General features: G+C 54.2%; 3 protein-coding genes across 3 annotated transcripts; 1 reads left to right on the top strand and 2 right to left on the bottom strand.

The window, feature by feature from the left end:
* Window positions 1-306: 306 nt before the first annotated feature.
* Window positions 307-3966, bottom strand: ABHD15 (abhydrolase domain containing 15). The gene is made up of 2 exons (XM_006874183.1): window positions 3092-3966; window positions 307-829 (listed from the first exon to the last, which is right to left on the bottom strand). The coding sequence occupies exons 1-2, from the start codon at window positions 3964-3966 to the stop codon at window positions 307-309; spliced, it is 1398 nt and encodes a 465-aa protein (XP_006874245.1).
* A 1940-nt stretch (window positions 3967-5906) lies between these two features.
* On the top strand, window positions 5907-9614 carry TP53I13 (tumor protein p53 inducible protein 13). The gene is made up of 7 exons (XM_006874182.1): window positions 5907-5978; window positions 6162-6230; window positions 6461-6502; window positions 8312-8440; window positions 8575-8763; window positions 8867-9422; window positions 9502-9614. The coding sequence occupies exons 1-7, from the start codon at window positions 5907-5909 to the stop codon at window positions 9612-9614; spliced, it is 1170 nt and encodes a 389-aa protein (XP_006874244.1).
* A 1920-nt stretch (window positions 9615-11534) lies between these two features.
* GIT1 (G protein-coupled receptor kinase interacting ArfGAP 1) lies at window positions 11535-19998 on the bottom strand. Its single transcript, XM_006874181.1, has 20 exons — window positions 19870-19998; window positions 19000-19112; window positions 18779-18884; window positions 18141-18358; window positions 17962-18056; window positions 17603-17645; window positions 15738-15764; window positions 15501-15549; window positions 15003-15075; window positions 14437-14534; window positions 14018-14129; window positions 13775-13908; window positions 13454-13606; window positions 13132-13359; window positions 12987-13040; window positions 12783-12869; window positions 12591-12664; window positions 12274-12456; window positions 12089-12152; window positions 11535-11928 (listed from the first exon to the last, which is right to left on the bottom strand). The coding sequence occupies exons 2-20, from the start codon at window positions 19110-19112 to the stop codon at window positions 11716-11718; spliced, it is 2124 nt and encodes a 707-aa protein (XP_006874243.1). The 5' UTR covers window positions 19870-19998; the 3' UTR covers window positions 11535-11715.
* Between the last annotated feature and the right edge of the window lie 6631 nt (window positions 19999-26629).

Genomic DNA, 26629 nt, shown 5'->3' with positions numbered 1-26629 from the left:
CACGGGTCAATTTATCTCTGTAGTCACTGCTAGTAAGAGTATTTTCTTCCAAGTATGTGAACTTAAACAGTATAATTCTTTGACTTCTCAAGTTAGTGACAGGAGACAGTGACCAGGAATGCCCCTCTGACCAGGATGAGTAGGAATTCTGCTCAGGGTAAACTGAGCTCCAGCTATCTGGAAGTGCCATTCTCTTTCCACAGACTGGTCTAGGAGAGAAGGGACTGAGTTGGGAATCCAAAACATGGTACTGTGTGCCACGATCAGTTCTCACCATCTTTCCGGGACTATTCTTCCTTGCAGGTCTCATCTTGTATAGGATCGCTTCCAGCTAAAGATCTCCAGATTGGAAGAGGGAGAGACCTCCCGCTTCTGCAGGCTTCCCCAGCGACGACGGCCCCCTAGGAACGAAGCTCTGCGCCTGCTTAGGCCTTTCATCCTCTCTTCAGCTCGGAAGAATTCAGTCAAGTCTCGGAAGTACTCCAAGATGACCTCGTGGCTCCAGGCTGGCATGGGCTCCTGGCGAAGGAAGCCACAGTGGCCTCCGTGGCGACTGAGCAGGAGGAAGAAGTAGGGGTTGCTGTGAAAAAGCTCAGTGGGCAGAGTGTGGTCTGGGGGCCCGCACACAGGGTCATCAGCGCTGCAAATACACAGCACAGGCACAGCCGCTTCGTCCACATCCCGGAGGGGGTCATTGTGGTCCCAGTAGGTGTCCCAGCTGATGGGGAAATTCTTAGTGTGACAGAAGAGGGTCTCCTCAAACTCTCGTAGGGAGCGGCTCTTGAATAGTTTATCCATGTCCACTGTGTCCTCCAAGGCGGTGGTGTATCTGGTAGTAAGGAGTTTAATGGGGAAGGTGTGAAAAAGTGTGAAGAATCAGAAAACAAACCTGCTAGAAGTCACAGAATGACAGCCCACAAGCCAGCTTCTGGCCACAGTTGCTCTTTGGCCACATAGTGTCTTAAAAAAAAATATTTTTTTGTTTTCATTTCATAGCCATCATTTCAAACTAGGAGACTGCACATAAAATGGCTCCTTCTAGGGAATGGAAAGATCTGGCAACATGGGCTGCCATTCCTCCCTCTCTCCCCACCTCCAAATCCCTTTGCCATGGCACAACCTGTTCAGCATTTAGGAGACTTTAGAGCCGCTGAAGCCAGGACTCTCCACAGGCAATTTACTATAAACTGTCGCCTCCTGAGCCCCTCCTAGAAAAAATCACTGGGTCAGGCTATCCAACCCTCTTCCCATCTATCTTTGGTTGCATTCGCATCCAAACCTATCACCAACCACGTGATTTTGGTTGCATTTGGTTTTTTATTATTGGTGTTTTTTAAGCTAACATGCCCCAATGATATGAGTGACCTCCGTTTGTGAACATGGATTCCTGGAAAGTGCTGGGTGGGAACAGAAGCAAACTAGGGGTATAACTAAGTTAAAGGGTGGATCCACTGGGGGCCTAAAAGCCACTGCTTTGGGAAAGAGGGACATCTTTGCTGTTTTCTGCTTTCTGGAAAGGACCTGACACCCTGACAAGAAGACCAGGTGAATTTGGATATGTCTTCTGCCAACACTCTAATGGGTTTGCTTGAGTTTTCAACCCCAAACTTCCATGGATGGTGCAGTTCCTAAAGGCCCAAGATTCCTCTCCACTCCCCTAACCTCCAGCTCGTTCCCAAGATCAGCATTGGTAGTAGTCATCTGGGATGGAAACTATGGCAATTAAGCCATACAAGAGTACCTTGCCCTTGGATAGCACCAGCTCTGGGTTGCCATGGCAGCGCTTTGTGATATGCTGCTGTGCTCTGGATTTGACCTCTGCAGAATAGGAAGCAAAAAGGGGAGATGGAAGAGAAATCCCAATTTACTTCCATTTATTGAGCACCTACCCAGGGCCAGGCACTTTTGTCAGCTCATGTAATGTTCATAACCACGCTGGGAGGTAGGTGGTTATGATGAACTCCATTTAACTGGAGTGAGAACTGAGGTTCAGAGGGATTAGCTAACTTGCTAGGAATTCAGAATTTGAATCCAAGTGAGTATGACCACCCCATAGCCCAGCTCTTTCTGCTATACTACCCTGTTATAAAGGAGCGCTGGTAGTGTAGAAGTTACAAGTTGGGCTGCTAACCTCAAGGTCAGCAATTTGAAACTATCAGCTGTTCCGTGGGAGAAAGATGAGGCTTTCTGCTCCCATAAAGACTTACAGCCTTGGAAACCCTGTGCAGGGTCACTGTGAGTTGAAAATGACTCCATGGCACATCACCACCATCCTGTTATCATAAGTCTTTGACCTCATTGGACCATCTTCTAGGAAAGCCACAGTGCAGTTCTGGCTATCTGTTGAGGAACTGTCATTCAGGCCTTCCTTCTCAGCGAAAAAGTTTCACCTGTCACTCTCTTGTTAAGTGCCATCGAGACAGCTCCAACTCATAGCAACTCTGTATAGAGTTTTCAAGAGCAGCTGGTGGGTTTGAACCACCGACCTGGCAGCAGTCCAGTGCTTATCCTACAGCACTGGATACCACACCAGGGTTCCCTGTCTAGTGGTACCATTAAAAATAAATAAATTTATATATATAGTAGGAAATACTGAGTATCTGCCTTTAAATATGTAAAACATTTTCCAGGTCTGAAGAATTCTAATAAATCAAAAGCCAATATCTATCTGATTCCTGTCACTTCCAGCCTCAGAGACCAAAAGAAAACATTCTAGACAGGTAATCGGTTGTAATTGCTTCCAGAGCCCTCTGCTGATTTGTCAGGCTACCAGCTAAGTGGTTAATGTCAGGCGTGAATTGCCTCTGCTGCTGCCCAGGGAGACAGGTGCTCAGGTTGCTAGGACACTGTGGAGCTGAGTGGAGGAAAGGGGCCCCAGGGTAGAAAGGAGTCCTTACTCCTGCACCGTGAGCCTGAGTCCATCTTTGGCTTTTCAACCTTTCCCCCTGATTCTGTCTAGACCACGGGATTTGGACAGCTTCAGAACATGTGTAACAAAAGAACTTTGCCCAAATTGGCCTAAATCTGTCCGATTCCATATCAGGTCAGTTCAAGACTGCTGGTGCCTCTGCGGCCCGTGTTCGTTACCCACCTGCTGAGAGCGATCTTCTGCTGGAGCAGAAAGCCCCGTTCGTAGGCCCAGGGCAGACCGGCTTCGAACCACTCGCGGCAACGAAGCACCGGCGAGATGCAGGCGGCGCCGGTCACGTAGCTCGAGGAGCCGCACTCGCCCAGGTAGGAGAGCAGCAGTGCCGAGCCTGAGCCTTCGCTCACCGCGAACAGCGGCGCCGTGGGATGTCTGAAGCGGATGTAAGTGACCGCCTCCTTGAGGTCAGACGGGTCCCCAAAAGGCTGTAGCCGGGGGCTGACAAGCGGGCAGCCGTGGTGGCCGCGGCGGTGGAAGATGACTGGGTAGTAGCCACGCTCCAGGGCCAGCAGGCAGAGGCCGAGCACGTTGCGGGTGAGGTGCCCCCACGCATTGGGGATCACCAGCAACACTGCCGGAAGGCCTCCGGCGTTGGTGACCCGGCGGCCTCGGGCACAAGGTCCCACGACCCAGTCCAGGGCCACCAGCCCGTCGTCCGTCAACTGCAGGTACTCCCGGGCCAGCTCAGGGCCGGGTCCCACTGGCAAGACGAAGTGGCAGAGGGTCTGCAAGTGGGGCCCAGAGAGCCAGGAGCGCGGGCCCGTCTCCAGCGCAGCGGAGCGTCGCAAAGCGCGCAGCAAACACTGGGCCAGCGCCGACGGCTTACAGATGAGACGGCACCCGCCGGGCAGCGGCTCCCGCCGGTTGCTCATGTGGTCCACTATGTCTCCGTCTTCCACCTCCGTGTCGTCTTGGCCCTGGGCTTCGGGCAGGGTTCTGGCTCCGACGGCGCACCTCCTTGGGCGCCATAGCCACAGGGTCATCAGTCCCAGCAGGACAAGCGCGGCCAGCAGGGCGAAGGCGACTCCCCACGGTGACATGGTGAGACAGGAGAAGCCCCCGGCGGGTGGCTGCTGGCAGGAGGCAAGCCGTCCCCTCTGAGAGCTCCCCTTTTTGCCCCGGGATCCGCCCGGCGGCCAGTGGCTGCTCAGCGCCCTCCCGCGCGGGGGTGGTGTGGGGGGCGCGCTCCGGATTGGCCGCGGCTCCAGGGAGGCAGCCTGTTCGGGCCTGGCTCCTCTAGCCCGCCCCCCACTCCCGCCCCCGGCCCTTTGTACAGCGATTGCGACAAGCAGGAACAGAAGGTGAAAGGAGCGGGGACCACGGAGAGGGAATGAGGACGCTCCGGATAGCCGGAAGAGAGTGGGGAGGGCAGCGGGCCGAGAAGAGGGGTGAGAGCAGAGGAGAAATCGGGAGACAAGGAGACCGAGGCTTGGCGAGCGGGGGTGCGCATTAGAGTCTGCGTCCCCGCCACCGCCCTCCGGAAGGCGGGACTGTGCCGGCGGCGAGTCAGTATCTGCGGGGCGACAGACCCTGGGTCGCTTCGCCCTCAGGGGCCGCTGTTGAGAAGTAGCAAAATCGAGAAGTGAATAAACCGCAACTCCGCGCGCGGGCTCCTGGACTCTCAAAGTGGCAGCCTGAGTCACCAGCTCGCCTCCTTGCCCCGGCTCGGTAATGCTCTCTGACCTCAGTGTTTGCTTGGTCCCTGAGCTGAGCAATAACCCGGCCCGGTGACCCACTCCGGACTAGCGAGGGCGAGGGCAGTAGACCGGCCCGGACACGGGTTCGCGGCGGGATGCTGAGGCGCAGGGGACATCAGTGCGCTGTCCCGCTTTACCCGCTCGTGAGCGTGGGGCTCTCCCAGTAGCCTGGCTTCTGAAAAAGGAAATCCTCAACACGGCCTGCCAAAAAGAGCTTTCCCAAAAGTCACAGTCCCAAGTCTCCGAGAATAAGCTCGGGGAAAGAACCGCACTCAGGTGCCCTGCCTCCCCCGCAATGGGGTTGTGGTGTCCTGGAGTCCTTCATCAATTCAACTGGCAAATGCGTGCCGGGGGCTGAGTAAGTCACCTCTTGTAAATCACGGATATGTGGGAGATACGGAAACCACACGTTCTCTGTTTTGAAGTTTGGGTATCGCAATCCTCACTCTTCACTCACGTTCCCGTCTCTCCTCAAAATTCAGAGTCAAGCCAAGGAGAAGGGTATCCGGGGAGGGGGCAGCCTAGCTGGCGCCCCGCAACAAAGGCGGTCTGGACATCCTTCCCCTAAGGCCCCTTCACCTGACGGTGACCAGTCTCCCTGGGCACCGCGGGCCCCCGTCGGGCTACTGCGGTGAACAAAGCAGCAACAAAGCCAGGTCCAGCCTCCTGGGTTTCTAGGCCTGGGAGGTTGGTGGCCTGAGTCCTCCGAGGCTCCTCAGGGTTCCGATCCTATCTAATAGCGAGGGCAGACGTGGGATGGGCAGAAGATGAAGCTACAGAGCTGGAACCCTCTACGTCTCCGCAGCTTGGATTTTGTGATTCTGTCCCTCTTTTAGCAGCAGGTCACATAAAGTGGGTTTGCCTGGGGAGCATGCCCATCTCCCTTCTCCTGCACTACCGGTCTACAGGAATCCCATTTCCCGCCCTTCCTCGCAGCTGCACGTTTCTGGCCTCGGAGATGCGCTGCGGTGAATCCCAGCACGATGGAAGCGATGCGCTCCGGTTCCGCCCCTACAAAACTTTCCCGGCTTCAGGTCTAGCACGCGTGCGCGCACGCTCTGCTGCTGAGGGCGGGCATTCGGACAGGCAGAGGAGGGGCGAGAGCGGAACGGCGCTGCGGAGGCGGGGCGAAGGATGGACGCGTGCAATCGGAGTCTGAACGCGCGGGCTGGCGCGCACGAGCCCGATCTACGTGGACGCGCTTGGACGCAGAGGCAGGGCGGCGCGGCGCGCTCCTTCGCTGGCGCGGCGACTTGGCTGGACCCCTCCGGGGACCGGCTGGGATGGCGCCTCCTCCGCCTTCGCCACAGCTCTTTCTCCTGGCAGCCCTGGTGGGGTTCCTGCGTCCCAGTGAGGTAAGACGACCAGCTCTGGAGGTCTTTTACCGGGATCCCAAAGCGCACTGCCGAAAGTTAGTCCTGGAAGGAGTGGTGCGGACTGGAGACTCGGAGTCCCGCCCTAGCGGGCTGGGCCTGGGGAGGGAGCAGGCAGGGCCCTCGTTAAGACCAGCTCCCCAGCTCTGCGTCTTGGACCCACAGGTGGTGGCTGGGCTGGCGGAGGAAGCGGGAGCCCGTTGTCCTGAGGACCCATGGCCTTTGCCCCCACAGGTAGGAGTCCTGGAGTACCGTGAGAAAGGGGGCTGCTGAAGGGGTAACCCCTTCCCGATCTAGCCTCGCCATACCCTTCACATCACCCTCTGGGGACCTCTACCGGTCCTTCCTGCCGGAGTCGCCGACATCTCTATCCCAACATGATGCTTGGGGGCCTACTATTATCTCTCTATCCCACACAGAGTCCCCCAGCTGCTCTAAGCGCTCTCTTCTTTCCCTGTGTGCAGGTGTCACCAAGAGTAACGTATACAAGGATGATCCCAGGCGTGGTAAGTACAAACAGGGACCTATCCTTGGTTGTCTGCACTTGAAGAAAGTCAGCACCTCCCAGGCTTCCTCCAACTTTTCTGTTCACCATCTCCAATCATTATTTCTTCCCTTAGGAAGAGATACTGTTCCTTCCTAGTCTCCCATCTGGCCCTAGCCCCAGGACTAAATATAGGTGAGACCTGGACCTCTGTCCTTTGTAATGGTGTGACAGGAATGCTATTGAGTAGCTAGCTGGTTGTGTGGGGGTGACTGACTGCAAATGGAAGTGAAGATAGTAGAAAAAAAAAGACAATTCCATACCCCAACTCCCACATGTGATTGTGGGAAGTCAGATTCAGTTTTCTTTAAGAGAAGGTACTAATACTGTCCCTACCTTTAAGATTTAAATGAATAGTGACAGCATTTTGAAAAGTACAGAGGTGTATCACGTAAGGAGTATACCTCGGGTTTAGTGGTGGTGGTGGTGATCCTATGTGCCTCGAGTTACTACTGGGCTCAACTTGGATGACTGCCTTCTCCTTCATTGCCAGTGGTCAGATATCTTTTTTGTCTGTTTGGATTTTCCTTTGACCTTATGTAATAGCACCCCACCAAGATATGTTTCATGCCACCTATTTAAATCTATTCCTCATAAAGCCCTGTCAAGTTTTTCCACTGTTCAGAAACCTTCATGACTCCTTATTTCCCCCCCTTTATTATTGTCAGACTTCCCTGCCTTTCTTAATGTTGTTATGTGCCGTGGTAGAGTCGGTTCCAACTTATAGGGTTTCTGAGGCTGTAAATCTTTACAGGAGCAGAAAGCCTCATCTTTCTCCCGCGGAACACCTGGTAGTTTCGAACAGCTGACTGTGAGGTCAACAGCCCGATTCGTAACTGCTACGCTACCAGAGGTGGTCCTAATTAATGAACCTCAACTATCTCTTCAAATCTTTGGTTTCTCTCCCATCATGTTGGTGTACTCTTACACATAATGAATGGGTGCCAGGCTTATTCCTACCTCTGTACCTTCGTACCTCCTGTTTATTCTCCTCCACTCCTGGCCTGCCCTAGCCTGAAGTAGCTCTGCTCCCTCCCACTGCCCAACCCCATCCATCCAGCTTCAAATCTTTGAAACCTTCCCCGACAGCACCAGCTCTTATTCATGATCTCCTTTGAATTCCTATACTGCTTCTAACCACTCCTAATTTAACAACTAATTACTTTGAATTTACTTTTCTATTTGTTTGCCTGAGCTTCCTACACATTCCTTGCAGAGTCCAAGAGTTAGTTCTCTTTTGGCATCTCCAACATCTAGCACAGCTCTGAGCACCAGATTTCCTCAATAAAAGAATAATTGATGGTTGAAGACATGAATTTCAATCATGGGATTGTGCACCTGCGCCCTGAGTGTCCCATTTTGGATGCTCTTCAGAGATTGAATCTATAGACCTGATCTATAGATAAATGGAAGAGCTGGTCTCCAGTGGGGGACATGTATAGTCTGGAGTGGGAACCTGTAGCACCATCGTTACAGATACCAAGAAACAGAGCTGAAATAATGTGATCTGAGTACAGCAGGGTCAGCCACACATCTTGGATGTTATGAGCCTTGAGGGGGTGGCAATTGATGGGAGGAGTGGTGGAAAGAACACTTAAAGGCAAGAGGGAATGCTTGCCAATGACCAGAATCCTTTGTTCTTTCATGAGTCCCAAAGGTGGAAGGGCCATCTGGGAGTCCCTTTAAACTGCTCCTCTCCCAGGATAGGAGAACTCAGAATGCCCAGGAAGGGGGAGGGGCCAGGATTGATGTCTCCCCGTCTTTCCTCCAGGCTGAGGATGTCAGCTTCCTCTACCACCCCTGTGCCCATCCCTGGCTGAAGATCCAGTTAGCCCTCCTGGCCCATGTCTGTGTGGCTCAGCCCTCACTGGCCCCTGACCCCAGCCTCACACAAGCTCGAGTAAGTGGTTGATGAAAGGCACTGGGTGAAGGCTGCAACACCATGTGCAATGCCATAATTCAAAGAACATTCAGGGGCTTCCTCTTGCTTGCTCCCCACTTGTCTCAGCTCTAACAGTTACCTCTTTCCCATAGCCCTTAGTACTGGCAGCGTGGGGGGTGGCCCTGGAGATGGCAAGGGTAGAGCCAGCCTGGGCTGCCCACTGGTTAAAGAGGAGACGATGGAGGAAGCAGAGGAAGAAAGCCTTGTTCCGCCTTTCTGGCTCCACTCCCTTAGTGCAGACCCCAGGCAGAGGGCGGTTGAACTGGAGAGGATGTGTGCAGGTGAGGGCCGCTGGACCCAAGCTTGGTGGGAGTGGGGGCTGGGGTGGTAGGGGTTATTTAGAAGTGGACAGGGAAGGGTGACAACTGCTTCTTCTCTCCACAGGCCCCGGCTTTGGCCTTTGCTTTGCAAAACTGGTGGCCCCTGGGGACAGAGTTAGCACCTAGTGTGCCCAGACAGTCCTCTCCAGGTGGTGCCAAGAGGCGGGAACTTCGGGCTGCCCTGGCTCTCCAGCCCACTCCCTCAGTTCCAAGGCACTCCTCTGCTTCCCCACAGAACTGGGAGGTCAAGAAGCCCACATTGGACACCCTGGGTGAGGAGGGTAATGCCTCATCAGTGCCCATTGTCCCCTTGCTGCCAGGGGGATTTGAAGGCAATGCCAGCTCTAAGACAGAGGCTCAGGCACCCAATGGGCAAGGCAGTCCAGGGGGTTGTGCCTGCCCCAGCAAGGTTTCCTCAGCCCCTCGGGCAGCAGTGCCTCCACGGGCACCCAGGGGCCCCACACCACGTACAGAGGAGGCTGCCTGGGCAGCCACGGCTCTGACCTTCCTCTTGGTGCTGCTCACCCTGGCCACCCTCTGCACGCGGCTGCACCGCAACTTCCGACGCGGGGAGAGCATCTACTGGGGGTCCATGGAGGACAGTCAAGACACAGTGGCTGGTGAGCTGCCGCGCCCCCGCTCCCGCCCCCGCCCCCGCGGCTTCCCTTCCTCTGATAGTCTCCTCCCCACTTCCCTTAGCTGTGCTGAAGCGAAGGCTGCTGATTCCCCAGCGCCGCGTTAAGCGCTCCCGCCGAAGACCCCTCCTCCCACCCACACCAGACAGCGGCCCGGACGGGGACAGCTCTGACTGACCTCACCCCAGTCCTGCCACTGTGGCAGCTGGGCTTTTCCCGTGGTTAGGCCGCGACCTCTGCCACGTGTACTGCGTGCAGGGGGCGCCCCCTAGCGGCCAGATGTAGTCTGGCCTCACGGTGGCGAAGGCTTTCTACCTCTATTTGAGGAAAGGGCGTTAAATACCCTCCCTTGCCAAAATTCCCTGTATTTCTAATTAAATTATTTTAGTAGAGTTTGGAGTTGAGTTTGTCACTGAGATGCCTTCCATCTAGGGTTCTGGATGTTGTGTTTGGGCACTGGCCAAGCTGGCCTTAGACACTGGTTGTGGCATTGTAGGATAAGCACTGGACTGCTAACCACAAGGTTGGCAAGACAAACGCACCAGCTGCTCCTTGGAAACTCTATGCAGGGTTGCTATGAGTCGGAACCGCTGACTAGGTGGCACTTACCAACAGAAACCTCCATGGAGTCCTGGTGTGGCACTGTAGGATAAGCATTGGACTTGTTAACCGTTAGGTCAGCAGTTCAAACCCACCAGGCACTCCTCTGAAACCCTATACAAGGTCCCTGAGTCTGAATGACTCCAGGGCATTTAACAAAACTCCTCTACACACTAAGTTATTTCCACACTCCTCTTCTAAAAGAAGAGGGTTAAGCATTGAGCTGCTAACTGCCAGGGTTATCGGTTCAAACCTACTTGCCACTTCTGGGGAGTAAACAAACTGCTCTTCACACAGTTCATCTCTGTGCTACAGGGTCCTTATGAATCACATGAATTACCTCCATGGCAGTGGGTTTTTCTAAAAGACCAATGTTCCCAATGTGTGTGTGGGGTTCCCTGGTGGTCCAACTTCATTAATTCATGCTTTTTGCCAGATTTGCCTTTATCCTATCATGTCTGCTACCCTTCTCTTCCCCCATGAAGTATCAGAAAAAACACCATGGTCACTTATTTATTTTTGATACAAATGTACATGACATATGTCTGGACAGTCAGCCCACCCACCACCACACAGATAGGGCCTGGCCCCTGGGGGAGAGGTGGGACAGGAAGAAGAGCTGCCTTCCCATACTGTGGCCCAGACTCCCTGAGGGGCAGAGTGGGACTACAGCAGAGGGGCAGGTGCTAATGGGGGGCTGGCCTCACACCCACCAGCTGAGTGGGGGATCCTGGGGAGCCAGCCCCAGGCTCAGGTGCTAAAGCTCTCCAACCCAGTCAGCACAAGGTCCCTTTCCACAAGGGAGGGGGATGAAAGATGGAGAGTAGTAACGTCCACTTAAGTCCATAGAGAAGGGGTACGTGGGGAGGGGGAGAGAGATGAGGGGACAGCCGGTAGGACCACAGCTGGTTACTTTGACAGTCCCTGGCCCCAGGTAGGGGAGAGGGAGGCTGACCCCCAGCGCTGGTTCTACTGCTCTGGCCCCCCTCACCCCTCACAGAAACCCAGATGGTCCAGGCCTCCGGAACGGCACTGCCGCCCCACACACTCTCACGCAGGCACGCAGGGACACGCAGTTACCACAAAGTTAAAATTAAGGTCGGGGGGAGGGAGAGACGAGAGGGTGGGAGAAAAAATAATTTTCCAGTGTTTGCTGCTGGGGACCCCAGCACACAGGTTGGGGCCGTTTGGCATTAAAGAAAGAGAGCAGCAGCGGGGGCTGGTGGTTACAGGGTGGGGCCATCCACAGAGACTATGTACAGGGGAGGAGGATGCCCCCGCTCAGCCCCCAACAGGGCTGAACTGGCTCATGGGGGTGGGGTGTATGTAGGGGGAGCTGCCCCACTTGGAGTGTCCCCACCATGACCCTTTGCTGAGGGTGCCCTGGAGGGCAAGAGGTTGGGAGTGATGCCTTACAGTCCCCTGCACGCTAGAAGGGGCAGGGTGCTATGTACAGGGGAGAGGTGTGTGGAATGTGGGGGACAGAAGCTCCTGCCACCCCACTTCCCCATTTTGGGGCTTCAGGGGGGTGGGCACCAGGGCACCTGGCTGCCAGGGAGCAAGGCAGCACTAAGGGCACTTGTGCCAGTGGCTCTGTTGGGGTGGGGGTTAGTGTCTGGAGTGGCCCAGCTCCCATGGCCAATGAGGTCCCAGGGTGTGGGTGAGGGGACAGGAGTGGTCACTGCTTCTTCTCTCGGGTGGTGATGGTGACCAGCTGCTTGGCAGCCTTGGCGATGTCATAGGCGCACTGAATCACCTGCTGAGTCAGCAGCTGGAAGTCCACAGGGGCGCCTGGCTCTGGGGGCACTGTCTTCCGGCACTCACTCTGTAGCCGGTAGGCGCTGGCATTGAGCAGCCGCAGTGAGCTACGCACTGGCTCTAGGGCTGGCCTCTGGAGGAAGGGAAGAGGGAGGCTGGGCCTTGGAATTCCAGCCAGGAGCCTTGACCAGGGCCCAGAGCGTTTTATGTCTCCACCCAGGTAGCAGTCAGCTCTGCTCTGCCGGTTCCACCCCCTGCTCTCCTACCCTTGCTCTTCCCTCTGGCCCCTGTACCTTTGGGAAGAGAGAGGCCATCTCGGTCACAGCCAAATGGATCTTCTCTGAGCAGGGCACAAAGCTGTAATCCGGGTAAAAATAAGGGGAGCTCTCAAAGAAGGTTCCTGGGAACAGTGAAGTACTGGCTCTTCTCCCACCCTCTGCGGTGACCCAGAAGCCAGGAGTCTGCTGTCCACCCTTACCTGTCATGCTTGAACTCCTGGGCAGCCCGCAACAATTCCTGAATGTTCTTGGTGACTTGCTCTGTCTTCAGGATGACATCCTCTGTGCTGGGTAGCCCAGGGTCCAAGTCTTCATCCAGACTTTCCATCTCTGGGTGGAAATCCTCGTCCTTGCCCAGCTCTAGAAACCTCTTTCCTTCCAGTCTGAAACCAGATGTGGGAGATAGGCATTCCTGCTGGGGGGCTTTTCACTTACCTCTTCACAGACGTGGGACCCTTGAAGCCTCCTGCCCCCAGGGTGCAAGCAGGGCTGGGGATGAGTCCAAAGAGTGCCTCACCCAAGCAGTGGGTCCCCGCTTTGCGTGTTTTCATAGTCGCTGTCGGCACCACTGCCATGGCGGGAAAGCTTGCTCTGGAGTGGGGAGGGGTAGTAGCTGAGGTTCAAGTTCGTGGATCAGCCCCGATCATACCCTCATACCCACCCCAAACACCACTACACTCATCCCAGGGATACCAGCTAGAAACCTTACCACATGGCGGCTCCCTTCCTGGGTACAGGACAGCAGTGGGGAGGAGGGAGCAAAGGGCATGGCTGAGGCCGACACCCCCTTCCGGATCTGAAACCCAGGATGGGGCGGGGTCAGTCCCCTTTCCCTCAGTAAGGGCAGGGACTATGAACATTAAGTCACCTCTATGCCCAGCTTCTAGACCCACCTTCCCTAGGCCTTGCTTACCCGGTAAAGGCCACTGGGGACGTGCATGGAATAGACGGCATCATCCTCCAGCTCCTGGGGGTGCAAGGGGTACAGTGGGTGTTGTGGTGGTCCTGGAGTGGCCCCCACCCATCTCTCCCACCCCTTGAGATCCATGGGAGCTCACAGTGCTGTGGAAAGGCTGTAGCCGCGGGCTGAGTTCCTCCCCAGGTGGGGCCCCAAAAGGCTTCAGGGCAGAGCCTGGTTCATACATGGAGAAGGCCTGGCGGTCCCTGCGGGTACTCCCAGCAGGCACCACGGTGGAGTGCTCTGCCCTTTCACTGGGGAGGGGGGTTGTGGGCACAGGCCCCGCCTGCTGCCGGATCTGCAGGTTCTCTGCCTGAAGCTTGTGGATCTGTGAGCAGCCGCGAGCGTAGTGATGTCAGAAAATGCCAGTCCAGGCAGGGGCCCCCCACGGCCCCCACACCCAACAAGGCTGCAGCCCTCACCTCCCTCTGCAGCCTCCGCAGCTCATCACTCAAGCTACTATTGACCTTCAGGAGCTGCTGCACCTTTGCCTCGGAGGCAGCCAGGGCCTTCTTCAGCTCCAGGTACTCCTGCAGTGTCACAGCCCCATCAGACAGGTCCGAGGAATCTATACTCTGAAGAGTGAGATACAAGCTGTCAGCCATCAGAAAGGGAACCAGTACCCTCAGGACGAGGCTGCATGGCCCCAAGGCCTCATAGGATACAAAATGATGGCACTGGGAGGGAGTCAGGGGGGCCAATAAGAATGGGTGGTCAGGGCCAAGGTGGGGTAGTGCTCAGACCCGAGCCCGGTTGTTCCTAGTGGTGCTGGCACTGCGCAGGGGCTCCTGGTCCGTGTCCTCATCGGAAGCCACACTATCGTAGTCATGCTGGTCATCCAGGTCACTCTGGCTCCGTGCGGAGAGCTCGAGGTTGTCTGAGGACACAAGGCTGTCACTCAGGGGTCACTCAACTCCCACCCAGAGGGAGCCAGGGAATGCCCTGGATGAATCCCACGGCCTCTCCATCCATGCCCGCCCTCCCACCTGAGGGACTGCTCAGGCTCTTGCCCTGCTGTCTCCGCTTGGCCTCACTGAGAATGTCGATGATTAGAGTGGCAAACTCTCGAGCATTAAAGCGGGCCAACTTCTGTCTCCCCTACGAGACAGAAAGGGGCAAGCTGACATGAAAGGGCTCCTTGCAGCTGACACACAGGGTGGGGACAAAGCAGGAAGGCAATTCAGAAGTATTTACCCGGCCAGGGGGTAGGGTGAGATACAGATTTGGGGAGCAGGGCTGTTCACCATGTGCTCAAAAGAACAGCCTCTCCCTCCGTCCCAATTCCCCTGCCAGCTGGGCCCTGAGAGAGGCCTGGCAGAGGCGAAGGAGCGAGACTGGAGCCAGCCCCCAGAGCACAGCAGCAGGGGGGCAAGGCCAGTCGTTGATGGTCCCCACAGCCCGTCACCTGATTGCGCGTGGCTGAGTACTCAGGGTTCACAGGCAGGAAGGGTACAGCACTGCGCTCTGTCACCAGGGAGCTGTGGTTCTGGGTCGCCAACCACACTGTAGGGAGGGGCAGAGAGAAGCACCCACAGGGTGAGGAGAGCCTTCCAAGCTCCCACAAAATGTGAGAATTCAAAACCAGGGTGGTCTTAGGGCAAGCCAAGCTAAAAGCTCAGCTGTGTCAGGATGAGAATGAGCAAGCCTGGCTGGGACTGGTGCAGACCAAAGCGACTCCCTTCCACCACCCTGACTAGAGTTTGGCCTGGAATCTGGCTTTAGCTGGGGTGTAGGGGGTGGAGCAGGACTTGGGGGAAAAAATCAAAGTAGGAGGGCAGCTGGAGCTGAGATGGGAGTGAGGGGCAGGTTGCCCCAGTTCAGCACTCTGCCTGGCTGGGGCCATTGCCTAGGCAGAGCCACAGCTGGTAAGGTCTTACCTGCAGGCCCCACACCCGGGCACCCTCCTCCATCCCTGGCTGGGTGGGCACTGTCATGCCACCCCCAAAAGCCTCCTATGACCTCCTGGCTCACCCGCGTCATTTTCTCTTCGATCCACCTCGTCGTATACATCCATGGCGAGTTCCTCAAAAAGCCGATTGCTGAGCTGGAGACAGAGTGGGGCGCTCTGAGATCAACCCCTCTCCAACCTGTGCCAATAAGGCCAGCTCACTAGGATGTCTAAGACACGGGGATTGGCTTGTACACTTTGTGCCATCAAAACCCCAATCTCAGAACCAGAAACTGGAGTAGGGGAATCTATCTATCTTCCATGCTCCACACTGGGAGAAGACAGAAGGACCAGCTAATTCCCTATAGGTCAAAGGTGGAGGGAGGGCCTGGGAGCCCTAACACTTTAGGGGAAGAACCAGGGCTGAAAACAAGGAGGTGTCAAGATTGAGAAGAAGAGATGGGAGGCCAGAGTAAGGCGGCTAGAGGGAGAACCAGGCACCAGGCTAGAAGGCATCGCGGACAAGCCATGAGGACTGGGGAGCAGGTCCAGGGGGTAGGGGCAGCTCTGAGGAGACTCACTGCCTGCAGCTTCTTCTTGGCAGCTTTGGCCAACTCGGAGAGGTCCAGGCTGTGGATGGAGGAGGGAGATAGGAGTGGAGAGAGAGAAAGGCAGACCTGAGAGTTGGCCTGGCTCCTGCCAATGATCTCCCGAACATGCAGGAACCCCAGGGAAACAACACCCCAGATGCCGTACACCACACACCTCCCTGCCCCACCCGACCTCCAAAGCCCGCCCCATGGGCAGGCAGGCTATACCTCTGAGACATGCACTTTTGCCGAGATCTAGTCCAGAGGAAGGCAGCAGAAGGAAGAACAGGATAGAGGCAGCAATTACCCGGGAGCAGGGCAGCACACGCCTTCCCGTGCCAAGCTCAAACCCATCTTCATTCACACACCAGACACCCAGTTACAAAACTAAGCCCACCTTTCCCCAAGCCTGCCCCTCCTCATTCATAGAGCCACCTTTCCCCTAGCACAAGGGGCAGTCCACACCTCGGAGTTCCCGGATGCTTTCTGTGCACTCAGCTCTATGTCCGTCTCATGATCTGCCATCATCTCCTCTTGCCTGGGCTTTTCATCACTTTCCTAATCCTACTCCCAGCCTTGTACCCACAAGGCTTCCTCCACACAGCTAGGGTGATCTTAAACTGTCATAATCGACTACACTAATCCTTGCTTTCAAACGCTTTAATAGCAGGTGTGGTGCTATAGGGTAAGCACTGGACCACAAGGTTGGCTCGAACCGCAAGGCCATGGTTCAAACTCAGCAGCCGCTCCTTGGAAATCCGATACAAGGTCGCTATGTGTCGGAATTGACTCAATGGAACTTAACAACAACATGGCATACCTTGGAGCCCTGGTGTGGCATGGTTCAATAAGCAAGGTTGCCAGTTCAAACCCTTGGAAACCCTATACACATGAGTTGAAACTCATAGCAACTACAACGGCATACTTCAATCAAAAGCTCACTTAAAAGAACATGCCAAGTGTTTTGTGAACATAATTGTATTTAATCTTTTCAACAGCCTCAAAGAGCAGGTACGTTCATTCCCATGGCGAGGCTCAGGGAGGTCAAGGAATGAGCTGGGGTCACACAACTAACATGCATCTGTGCTCAGAAGGAGTGGCTTTTGTCTAGATGCCCAGAGTCCACCACACTCCTGACTGCTACTGAGATTCCCTCCCTAGGTTATGCCTGGAGCATATGGCTCCGGATTGCCCACAGCAGTTCCTGCATAGTGTTCCCAACATCTGTGTCTTTGCTTCTCTAGCTGCTGACTAGGCTGCCTTCTGCTCTGACTTGGAGCTCCTCCAGGGCAGGGGCCATGTCTGTGTGTGTCTGTCTTCAATGCCCAGCACAGTAGCTGGCACTGGGAAAATGATCCCTTAATACATTTCATTGAATGCAGCACCCCCCCACACACATACACACCCCAGGTAGAACCAGACCCAAGAAGTAGAAAGAAGTTTTAGAGTCTCAGAACAGAAGAGATCTTGGGTTTAGGGATATGAGGTACCCAGGCCTGACCATCCCCAGCTACCTGGGTGGGTCCTTGGTGGCAAGAGAGCCTGGCATGAAGCTGCTACCATCACAGAAGTGACCACCAGGTGGCGCTACCATCCACTTTGTGAGCTAGCTGACTAGCTGAGGGCCCACAGTTATCTGGGTACCTCTCAGATTAGAGGCAGAAGCACCTCATCCGGCCCCCTATCTCCCCAACTACTACCTAATGCAGCACAACCCACAGAGGGCTGGTGACAAGTCCCCAAGTTAGCTGACTCTTTTCATAGATGCTTGTCTACAGAGCAGAGGCCATGTCAGTGCGCAGAGCCCAGTGCTGCACCCTCCCTGTGCAGAAGTCTTTCCTTGCACCCAGACTCTCCACCTACTTGCCATGGAGGGGACTCAGGTAGAGCAGACGCTGGACTGAGATGGAATTTCTACCCGCTTTGGGGCCCAAGATGAGAGTGATGACTGGGCTGTCAAAAGACTTGTACCCCTGAGGACTAAGCAATGGGGACCCAAGCTCCTGAAGCCTGGAAAGGATAAGGCTCTGGGTGCAAGGTACTCAGCGTGGCATCCAGCTGCCTCTGGGAAGGGGCATCAGGTGGGCACTTACCTGTCAGCCATCTGTGGGATGATGTAATGCCCATTCTTGTGATCTGAACAAAAATAAAATTGCCAAGTCAATGGTGTTGGGTGGTCTTAGCAGCTGGGAGCCCACCTCATTGCCATGAGCAGGGCTTGGCACCCTGAAGTGTCAGTGGGAAATGGAGGAGGAACCCTGGGTGCTGACTGGAAGTTATGCCCACCCCCACCCCTGAGCCCCAATAGTGCTGCAGCCTAGCGCCTGCAGCAATTTCACAGGAGCTGGTTGCCTGGCAACACTGTTCCCCAGCCAGCTTTGTCACCATGGCACCTGCTGCTGGGTGTGTCTGGGTCCCACCTGTCTGCCCCCGCACTCTGCACTCTGCTCACCCGGCTTGCGTCCACACAGGTAGAAGGCCAACCGGTCAGTGAGCTCATACTGACATTCGACTAGCCTCTCCGCCAGCTCATGGTGTCCCGCCTGCCTGTGGGGAAGGGCATGGCTCAGCCCCAGAGCAGTGGTCTATCTGCCCTGCCCACTCCAAGCCTTACCTTCCGCTCCCCCTCACCTGGCATAGTCAATGGGTGTGCGGCCGTTAACGTCAGGGGAGCCAGGGTCAGCACCGTACACCACAAGCAGCTCGGCCTGCAATGTCTGCCCTGCTTTGGCAGCCACGTGCAGAGGGGTGGTACCCTTTTCCGGATGGAAGAAGTTAGCCTGGGCGCCCAGGGACAGCAAGCGCAGACATGTCTCTAAGTTGCCTGTCCTCACACTGGAGTGCAGTTGCTGTGAGAAGCAGAGTGTGCCACAAATATGCAAAGGGCCTTCCCCAAACTGCCCTGGACCAGGAAACTCCTAGGGCCCTCAAAGCTCCGAAGGGCCCAAGTGAAATCTGGCTGTGTCCAGGATGGCAGAGGGCTTCCCACTGGAAAATAATGCCAGGCACTAATCGCAGCCAGCCACCATCTGCCATGTGCTACGTGCTCTACTTGGAACAGATACTGCCTATAACAGAGATGCTGTTCCTCTAGTTCCATTGTACAGATGAGGAAACTAAGGCTCTGCAAGGCCAAGCAATCATCTCAAGTTTTCATGGCTTGAGTGGCAGAGATGGGCCTCAGGTTCAGAGGTAACCAAGAAGAAACCAAGGTGTAGTGGATGGGAAGAGGAGATGCCCACCCAGCTCCATCATGGGACCCCTCAAACCTTGCTAAGGTCTTTGGCAGTGACCCCATCATCATCCCGGCAGGGAAGCTTGTGCACAAATGCCAGCATCTGGTACTTGGCCCTGATGAATTCAGACTTGATGGGGCTGCATGGGGCACACAGGAAGAAATGGGGAGCAAAGTGGGAGAGGGTAGCCACTCAGCCACCTCCCAGGCCCAGTCTGTGCAGCCCCTGGCCATGACCCCTGCAACCCTACTCACTGGACTTTGTCTTGGGGGTTAGCTTTGCGCCGGCCACTCTGCACTTGTGCAGGGTCCAACAGAGAGTGCTCCCAGATGGAGTTGGCCCCATTGCTGGCAAGTGTGTGCACCATCTGCAGGGGAGAGATGCCAAGTGAGAGACTGTCCACTGTGTGCTCGGCTCTGGGAGAAGCACCCCGAATGCCTACTGTGCCCCAGCATGGCTGGACACAAGACTGAGGGGGACCTACTGTGTGCCTGGCAGCATCACCTCCATGTAGTCACCAAGGGTACGAAGCCTATCTAGCGCTCCAGGTCACATGAAGAGCATGATAAAGCTCAGAGAGGTTAAGCACCTGGCTCAGTGTTGAAAGCACTGAGGTGAGAGCTCTGGATGCCTCCAGTACTGGAAGACTCCTCTCTGTAGGGGGAAACGGATGGGTCAAAAGGACCAGGGATAGGCTCTGCCCTCGAGGATGTTACCACTGGAAGCTGCAGATTTTAGCCTAGGTGTATATGTTGTTACGGAGCTCTGGTAGCGTAGTGGTTACGAATCGGGCTGCTAACCTCAGGGTCAGCAGTTCGAAACTACCAGCCATTCCGCAGGAGAAAGATAAAGCTTTCTGCTCCCATAAAGATTTATAGTCTTGGAAACCCTGTGCAGAGTCACTATGGGTTGGAACTGACTCATACTTAACAACAAGAACAACATATATGTTGTTAAGTGCCATCGAGTCAGTCCTGACTCATAGCAACCCTGTATAGGATTTCCAAGGAACAGCTGGTGGGTTTGAACTGCCGATCTTATGATTCACAGGTGTTAGGAAACGGGCCTGAACTCAGCACCCTCAATGTGCAAGAAAAGAAAAAGGACATAGTCCCACTCCGTACCTGCAGCAGTGTGGGAGGCCAGGCGCTGTGGCGAAGGTGCTTGACGATGGAGATGTGACGTCCCAGGCTCCGGTGCACACTGCAGCATTCGTCACAGACCAGCACACCCCTGCTGATGGAGGCCCAGCCAGGGTCTGCCAGGGTTGGGACAAGGTCAGCCATAGCCAGGAGACAGGGAGATATCAGCTCCTGAACACCCGCCTGGACTTCAAACACACTTATTCAATCCCAACAGTCTACGAGGTGCACAGTACATTCAGACTGCCAGTTACCTCATAAGGCAACTTCATCTTGTGTGTCAGAGTAGAACGGGTTTCCAGCAAGTACTCTTTTCTGTGTTTTTATTTTGCTGTTGTTGAGAATATACACAGCAGAATGTACACCAATTCAACCACTTCTACATGTATGATGGAGCCTCAAAAAGTTCATGGGAAAAAATGAAATGGAAAGATAATAGAATGTTTCTGTGAATTTTGGAAGCCCCCTTGTACAATTCAGTGACATTGATTACATTCTCCGAATGGTGTGACCAATCTCAACCTATTTGTAAGTTTTTTCTCTTGCAGTAACACAAACTCACTGCTCCCTAAGGTTCCTATCTAATCTTTTGAGTTGCTGTTGTCACTTTGATACCATACTGTGGTTGTTAAGTGTCATCACATTGGTTCTGACTCATAGTGACCGTGTAAAGGGTTTCGAAGGCTGTAGTGCTTTGTGGGAGCAGAAAACCTCACCTTTCTCCCACAGAGGGGCTGGTAGGCTCGAATCGCCAACATTATAGCTCATAGCCCAGAGCTTATCTTACCACGTTCCCTGATTCCATATAGTTCTTAAAAGAGCATTGCTCAAAGCAGGTATATATTTTTCTTCTTTGTACTAGTTAAGCTAGACTAGTGTTTGGGGACTTCAGGGGATATTTTTGGTTAAAATTTTAAAAATTGTCTCAGGGCAAGTTTCATCCAGGTCCTATGGCTCCAGAAAGTCTGGAGTCCACGAGAATTCAAAATTCGGTTCTGCATTTCCTTCCTTTTGATCAGGGTTCTTGTTTCTTAAGTTTTCAATGGCTGATTTTTCAGAGGGAGATCATCACCAGGCCTTTCTGCTAAGGTGCCTCTGAGCTAGCAATCAAGCATGTACCATCCAAGGACTCCTCCATCTGGCTTCCAAAAACAAAGTCTGTCGCCACTGAATCTATTAGGATTCATGTGTTACAGAACAGAACTGTGCTCCGTCGAGTTTTCCTGGTTATAATCTTATGGACACAGGCAACCAAGCCTTTCTTACCATGGGGTAGATTTGAACCATCAACCTTTCCATTAGTAGTTGAATGCAGACCATTTACACCACCTGAGGAACTTTTACCAATTTAAAAAACAAAACACACATACACACACAAAACCACTGTGCCTTTCCCTACACATTTTGTCCCTCTGGAGATGTGCAGCCCTCAGGGCCACCCAACGATCACTGCTTTCCATCTTGCCAGCCCCACAGCCCTTTTCCAGGAAGGCAGGAGTCCACTAGGGGATGCTGAACCAGAGGTCCGACATCCCTGAGCACTCAACTTGGTGACCCACACGTAAGCTTCTGTTGGAATCACTGGTCCACCACCCCCGTCCACTGGCTCCTGCCTCTGCTCTTGTCCCCTGGCATGCAAGGAACCCCTCCCTTCTCAGGTCTCTTGCCACCATCATTGATGGAGTAAACTTAGGACCCTCTTAAGGAGAACAGAGGAAGCAAAGGAACCACCATTTATTGAGCACATACTATATACCAGCTGGGTGCATTACATGTGATGCTTCTTACAACTGCAAGGCAAGGTCAGAAATGTTCTCCCTGCTTTCCAGCTGAGGAAACAATGGCTCAGAGAGGTTGTGTGGCTTCCTCAAGGTCACACAGCTAATGAATGAGACTGCTGGGATGTGGACCTCCACACTTCAACAGCAGAGACCATACCATGTCCACACTTGCTGTTCCTCTGCCTCTGCCCAGCAGTCCCAGATAAGTGAGTCCCTTGGGGAGAAATGAACTTTGGAAACAAGGGGGTCAGGTCTGGGTGGGGGCTCCTGGGGTTCTTCTCGAGGGTAGGGGAGGAGGGTAGGGGAGATGCCACCCATCCCAGGCCCTTCGGGAGAGGGGGAGGAGACAGCTGCACACAACTCAGGCAGCCAAAAGGTCACAGGGAGAAAGCAGCCATTGTGTGCTGTGGAGAGTGGGGGCAGGGAGCAGTCTCCCAGGACACTCTGCTCTGCCCAGGAAGCTCTGTCTTTGCGGCGGGGGGGGGGGGGGGTGTTGGGGGTGGAGGTTGGCTCTCTGCTATGCCCCAAAGCCACTCAGGGAATCCAGAAGTGGGCTCCCTTAGAAGAGGGACAGGCTTGGAATGATGGGAGCCTCTTCCAACCAGAAGGTGGTTCTCAATCCTTTCCCTCAAGGGCTTCCATGAAAGTTCTCAGGAGAACTGTGAGGGGACTGAGTCAGGTGCCCAGCCTGAGCAAGTGCCCCTAGCCATGAGGTGTGGAAACTGGAAATGAAAGCTCTATGGGTCTAGACCTTTAGGGAGATGTTATAAAACAGGGTGAGCTCAGCTGAAGCTGAGGAAGGACTTGGGACCAGAAGAGGCTACCATGAAGGGCAGAGAACGTCCCCTCAAGGAATGGGCTATGGTGGGAGCACAGGCATGGATAAGGTGACCACCATACAACTTCCCTAGGACGGGGAGGGGTTGATTCCAGGGGCCCACAAGGAAATGGGTCCAAGAACTATGCCAAAAGGGGTGGCTCTCAGGCACACTTTTGTGTTAACTTTACCCAACCATTGATCTTCCCCAGGCATGGAAAGCTCCCTTCCCCCAATCCCAAGCCCTACTGGGCCAGGGGTCTGCCTGTCAGCTACCTCCGGCAGCCCAGGCAGGAAGCTGGGAATGACGTAGCCCAAATTCCTCTTGTTGAAATGGTGGGGTTTCCTGTAAGTAGGGAGCCGCCCAAGCCAGGATCATAAACGGGCCATCCTGAGGTCTCCACCCCTGGCCTGTGGCCCCACCAGAGAAGCCAGACCTGGAAAAACTGATCAGATACCCAGGGTTAGAAGGCCCATGCTGAGGACAGACCAGACTTGGGGATCACCTAGATCTAGCAGTGACAAAGATACCAGGATCCAGGAAACATGGTCTAAAGCTTTGCTTGTCACTCTGATCCAGCTTGGGGTAAGGGGTCTTCCCCTCTACATCATGGTGGCAGTGATGGTCAGAAATCGGAAGGGCAGGCAGGAGACACTAGGCCACAAAGAGCTAGCTCAGTTCAGGAAAACATGGATGAGAAGTCCACCTTCACTCTACTAGTTGCTCCCTTTACCCACCAGGCCTTGGGCCTACTCAAACAGGAGCCCTACTCCCCAGGCCAATTTCCAAGCAGAGGGGAAGAAAGAGTTTTTGATAGGTAAATGACAGTTGAAGTTTAAGGTTAAAGGATCCTTGCCACCAACAAGCTCTTGAACCAGACTTAGGGCAGAAAAGACAAGGAATATAGAGGGTAGAGTATGGTGGCTCCCTCAGTATCCTAGGCAACCATTCCCCTGGGCCTCCACAGTCAGTATAAAGTTCTGGTAGCAAGTTGTTGTTAAGTACCGTCAAGTCGATTCCGACCCACAGAGACCCTGTATAGGGTTTCCAAGGAGCAGCTGGTGAGTTTGAACCACCGACCTTCAAGTTCAAATGACTTTGCAGTCTGACGCATTAGCCCACAGTGCCACATGAGATCTTAAAAATAATGTCAACCTATGCCACCACTACAGAGACCCCTATTATGGTGAATTCATGTCCCCACTCCACCTGCCAGTCCCAGATGGACACAGAGAAAGGCCACTTGTGAATTCTAGGGTCAATAGGACTGCATATAAAGGTCAACCTCAGTCTCTCTCATGTTTTCTCTACTGAGCTCAGGATGCGATTCCTCACCAGACAAGGAAAAGCGCCCACCATTTCAAAAGCAGGCAACAGCAATCCATGTGGATAAAGGTCAGAAGTCAGAGAGATGTTTTGTTTTGGCGGGGCAGGGTAGTTGGCTGGGAGAAAGACACAAGGTACTGAAAATGCTCCTAGGTATTGACTGGAGTGATATTTACACAGGTACGTGTATACACACACACAAAAAAAATTCAATTGGCAGAACACTTAAAATGCAGGTACTTTCCCATATATATGCTATCTCTCAATAAAAAAAAGAAAAGCTACAATTCACCCCACTCTTCAATCCATCCTGTTACATGGCACCAGCTGGTGGCCAGTCTTCCTCACTGCTGCCACAGTGAAAAGGTTAAGACAGCAGGTCCATGGGTTAGGAGAATGCCCCTAAGAGCTAAACTGAAGTTGTGTGGCAGTGGGCAGAAGAGAAGGAAGAGACAACGCTTCCCAACCTGTCCCTCTGTGAACTCCCAAGGGCAGGCAGGGACACAGACAGCAAATAGCAAGAGAGTAGCCACGCCATGTCTAACATCTTTACCACATATTCATGCTGGCCCTGGGTGCCTGCGAGTAGAAGGAGGGCAGGGTCCTTAGGCTGTACCTCTTCTTTCACCTCTATGCCTCCTAAAATAAAGCAACTACAAAGAGGGTCATAACCCCACACCCAAGTTGGACTGTAGAGCTACCATCACACTGAGGAGTATATGACCCTGGGAGGGAGGTGCAAAACCAAAACTGGGCACTGGGCTTGGCCTCCAGTCTGCTGAGTATCCTCCACACTTACCTGGGATACTTTTCAAAACCAGTGTTGTAGGGTGGGTATATGAAATAGCCTCAAGTAGCCAGCCAGGGTCCTATCAAATTCTTGGGGAGCACCTGCTATGTGCCAGACACCACTATAACTATACTAGGTGCTAGGGTGGGGTGGTAAGATTTTGTCAGCACTCTGCTCACCACGCCATCCTCACCACCTGTCTCTTCCTCACCTGCATTCTGGGTCAGGGGGAAAGAAAGTACCTGGAGCTCAAATATCTGTCAGACAAGGACTGAGAATAAAACCCAGGCACTCTTCTACACCAGATTCATACCACTCCTTCCCAGGCCTCAGGAAAGAATTCAGATGCTATGAAGAAAGGCCAACTGCCATGCTGATGCTGCCCTCTGCCCCAGGATCAGGACCACAGACTTGGAGGTGGGCTGCTGTTAGTTGCCATCGAGTTGGCTCCTATTCATGGCAACCTTATGAATAACAGAATGAAAAGTTACCCAGTCCTGAGCCATCTCCAGGGTCTTTGATGTGTTTGAGCCCGTTATTGAGACTATGTGCCAATCCATCTTGTTGAGAGATTTTTGGAAGGAGGAGGCACTCAAAAACCATTTCTAGTAAAATGTATTTGCTTTACAGTTGAGGAAACTGAAGCCCAGAGTGTTGAAAAATCTAGTCCTGGGTCAGAATAAGCTGCAAAAGCAATTCTAAAATCCAGGCTTCCTTGACAGGGTGTCCACTAAGTCCCCTACAGCATCCCACACTATGTTCAACAAGCCAAGATGCAGCGATGCAGAATAGCCTGGGACAAAGAGAAGGCAAGCTTTCCTTTTAGCCCTTCCATCTCCAGACCTGGGTTGTGTAGTTTCCAGTCAAGAAGGGATAATGGCACCCCAAGATTCTCCAAATCATGACATGCCCCAGGGGAGGCCTCAGGGTCATAATCACCACAAAAGCCCATTTAAAACACTGGTTAGGTGCAATCAGAACCAACAGAACATCTGTGGGGCTCAACTCTTTGGGGTCCTGGGCCTGCCCAAGGGGTGGCTGAAAGTTATGAGCGCACAAATCACTCCATACCCTCACCCATAACGGTGCCAACAGTCCCCCCAGGTGTTCAAAGTTTCCAGGAGTCTCTCAGGGAGACAGCCCCTTTTCTAAAGAGAATGCACAAGGGTCAAGGCTGCCTTCCTCCAGTCAGCGGCTGTACCTCATTACAGACACATCAGGAGGGAGCAGCCTCTTCAGTCACTGTCCCTCACTTCTTCATTGTGAGAAGGGGGACTTCCCACTAATCAGGACCTAACTCTGCCGTGAAGGGAAACATCCTGATAAATGCAGCCAGGAAGTCAACCTTGCCACTGCCTCCTACCTGAACCTAGTCAGACTCTGACTAGAGGACTGGGAGAGGTCTGTGTCTAGGCCTAGGCAGTGCCAAGCCCACCTTTGAACGCAGGCCTCGCTGGGGAGCAGGGAAAGTCGAGTCCAGCTGTTCCCAGTCAACCAGCAGGCCTGGGGATGTCTCCAGGGAACATGCCCAGGCTCAGATTAACCCTGAACACCAGGCCCTACAGGGAGCACCCGCCTTCGGAGCCAGGAGCAGGGAGTCCTAGGCGTAGCTACCCCCTCACCTGTTCCTCAGGAAACAGTATTCCGGTCCCCAACCCGGCACATTTGCCCAGCTCTTTGCCCCTTGCCCCCGCCACCCTGGCGGGCGCACAGACCATACAAGCAGCAGGTGCAAGACGCGGGGGTGGCAAAGAGATGACACAAACCACACTCGCCCTCACCTCCTAAACCCTCCAGGCCTCTGCCACAGCCCTCCTGCCGCCACAGACTGGCGCTTCCGTTTGGATACTGAGATGGAGGGGTGGGGGAGCAGCTAGCTGCCCGCCTCCCTCAGACTGAGGGGTGGGAGGAGGCTCTGAGAATGTCCTTCCTCGATTGTCCACGGACGCTTTGAGACCGGGGGCCCTCAGGCGGTCCCACCCGCCAAGGACGTGGCTCCGCAGTGGCCCGGGCGGGGGCCGAGGCCG

This window comes from Chrysochloris asiatica, unplaced genomic scaffold, assembly GCF_000296735.1.
Source record: "Chrysochloris asiatica unplaced genomic scaffold, ChrAsi1.0 scaffold00266, whole genome shotgun sequence".
In the NCBI taxonomy this organism is placed as follows: Eukaryota; Metazoa; Chordata; class Mammalia; order Afrosoricida; family Chrysochloridae; genus Chrysochloris; species Chrysochloris asiatica.
The sequence above is the reverse complement of the archived record's forward strand: the minus strand, read 5'-3'. Positions and strand labels throughout refer to the sequence as shown.

What these genes read in the sequence shown, in the direction of transcription:
- GIT1 (XM_006874181.1), bottom strand. Translation starts at nt 19,112, where the DNA reads ATGGTGCACACACTTGCCAGCAATGGGGCCAACTCCATCTGGGAGCAC. An exon ending in AGCGGGGACCCACTGCTTGG is followed by an intron (nt 12,457 to 12,590) that starts GTGAGGCACTCT and finishes ATCTGGTTTCAG; the next exon opens with ACTGGAAGGAAAGAGGTTTC. An exon ending in CAGGAGTTCAAGCATGACAG is followed by an intron (nt 12,153 to 12,273) that starts GTAAGGGTGGAC and finishes CCCGGATTACAG; the next exon opens with CTTTGTGCCCTGCTCAGAGA.
- ABHD15 (XM_006874183.1), bottom strand. Translation starts at nt 3,966, where the DNA reads ATGTCACCGTGGGGAGTCGCCTTCGCCCTGCTGGCCGCGCTTGTCCTG. An exon ending in CAGAAGATCGCTCTCAGCAG is followed by an intron (nt 830 to 3,091) that starts GTGGGTAACGAA and finishes CCTTACTACCAG; the next exon opens with ATACACCACCGCCTTGGAGG.
- TP53I13 (XM_006874182.1), top strand. Translation starts at nt 5,907, where the DNA reads ATGGCGCCTCCTCCGCCTTCGCCACAGCTCTTTCTCCTGGCAGCCCTG. An exon ending in GGTTCCTGCGTCCCAGTGAG is followed by an intron (nt 5,979 to 6,161) that starts GTAAGACGACCA and finishes TTGGACCCACAG; the next exon opens with GTGGTGGCTGGGCTGGCGGA. An exon ending in CAAGGATGATCCCAGGCGTG is followed by an intron (nt 6,503 to 8,311) that starts GTAAGTACAAAC and finishes TCTTTCCTCCAG; the next exon opens with GCTGAGGATGTCAGCTTCCT.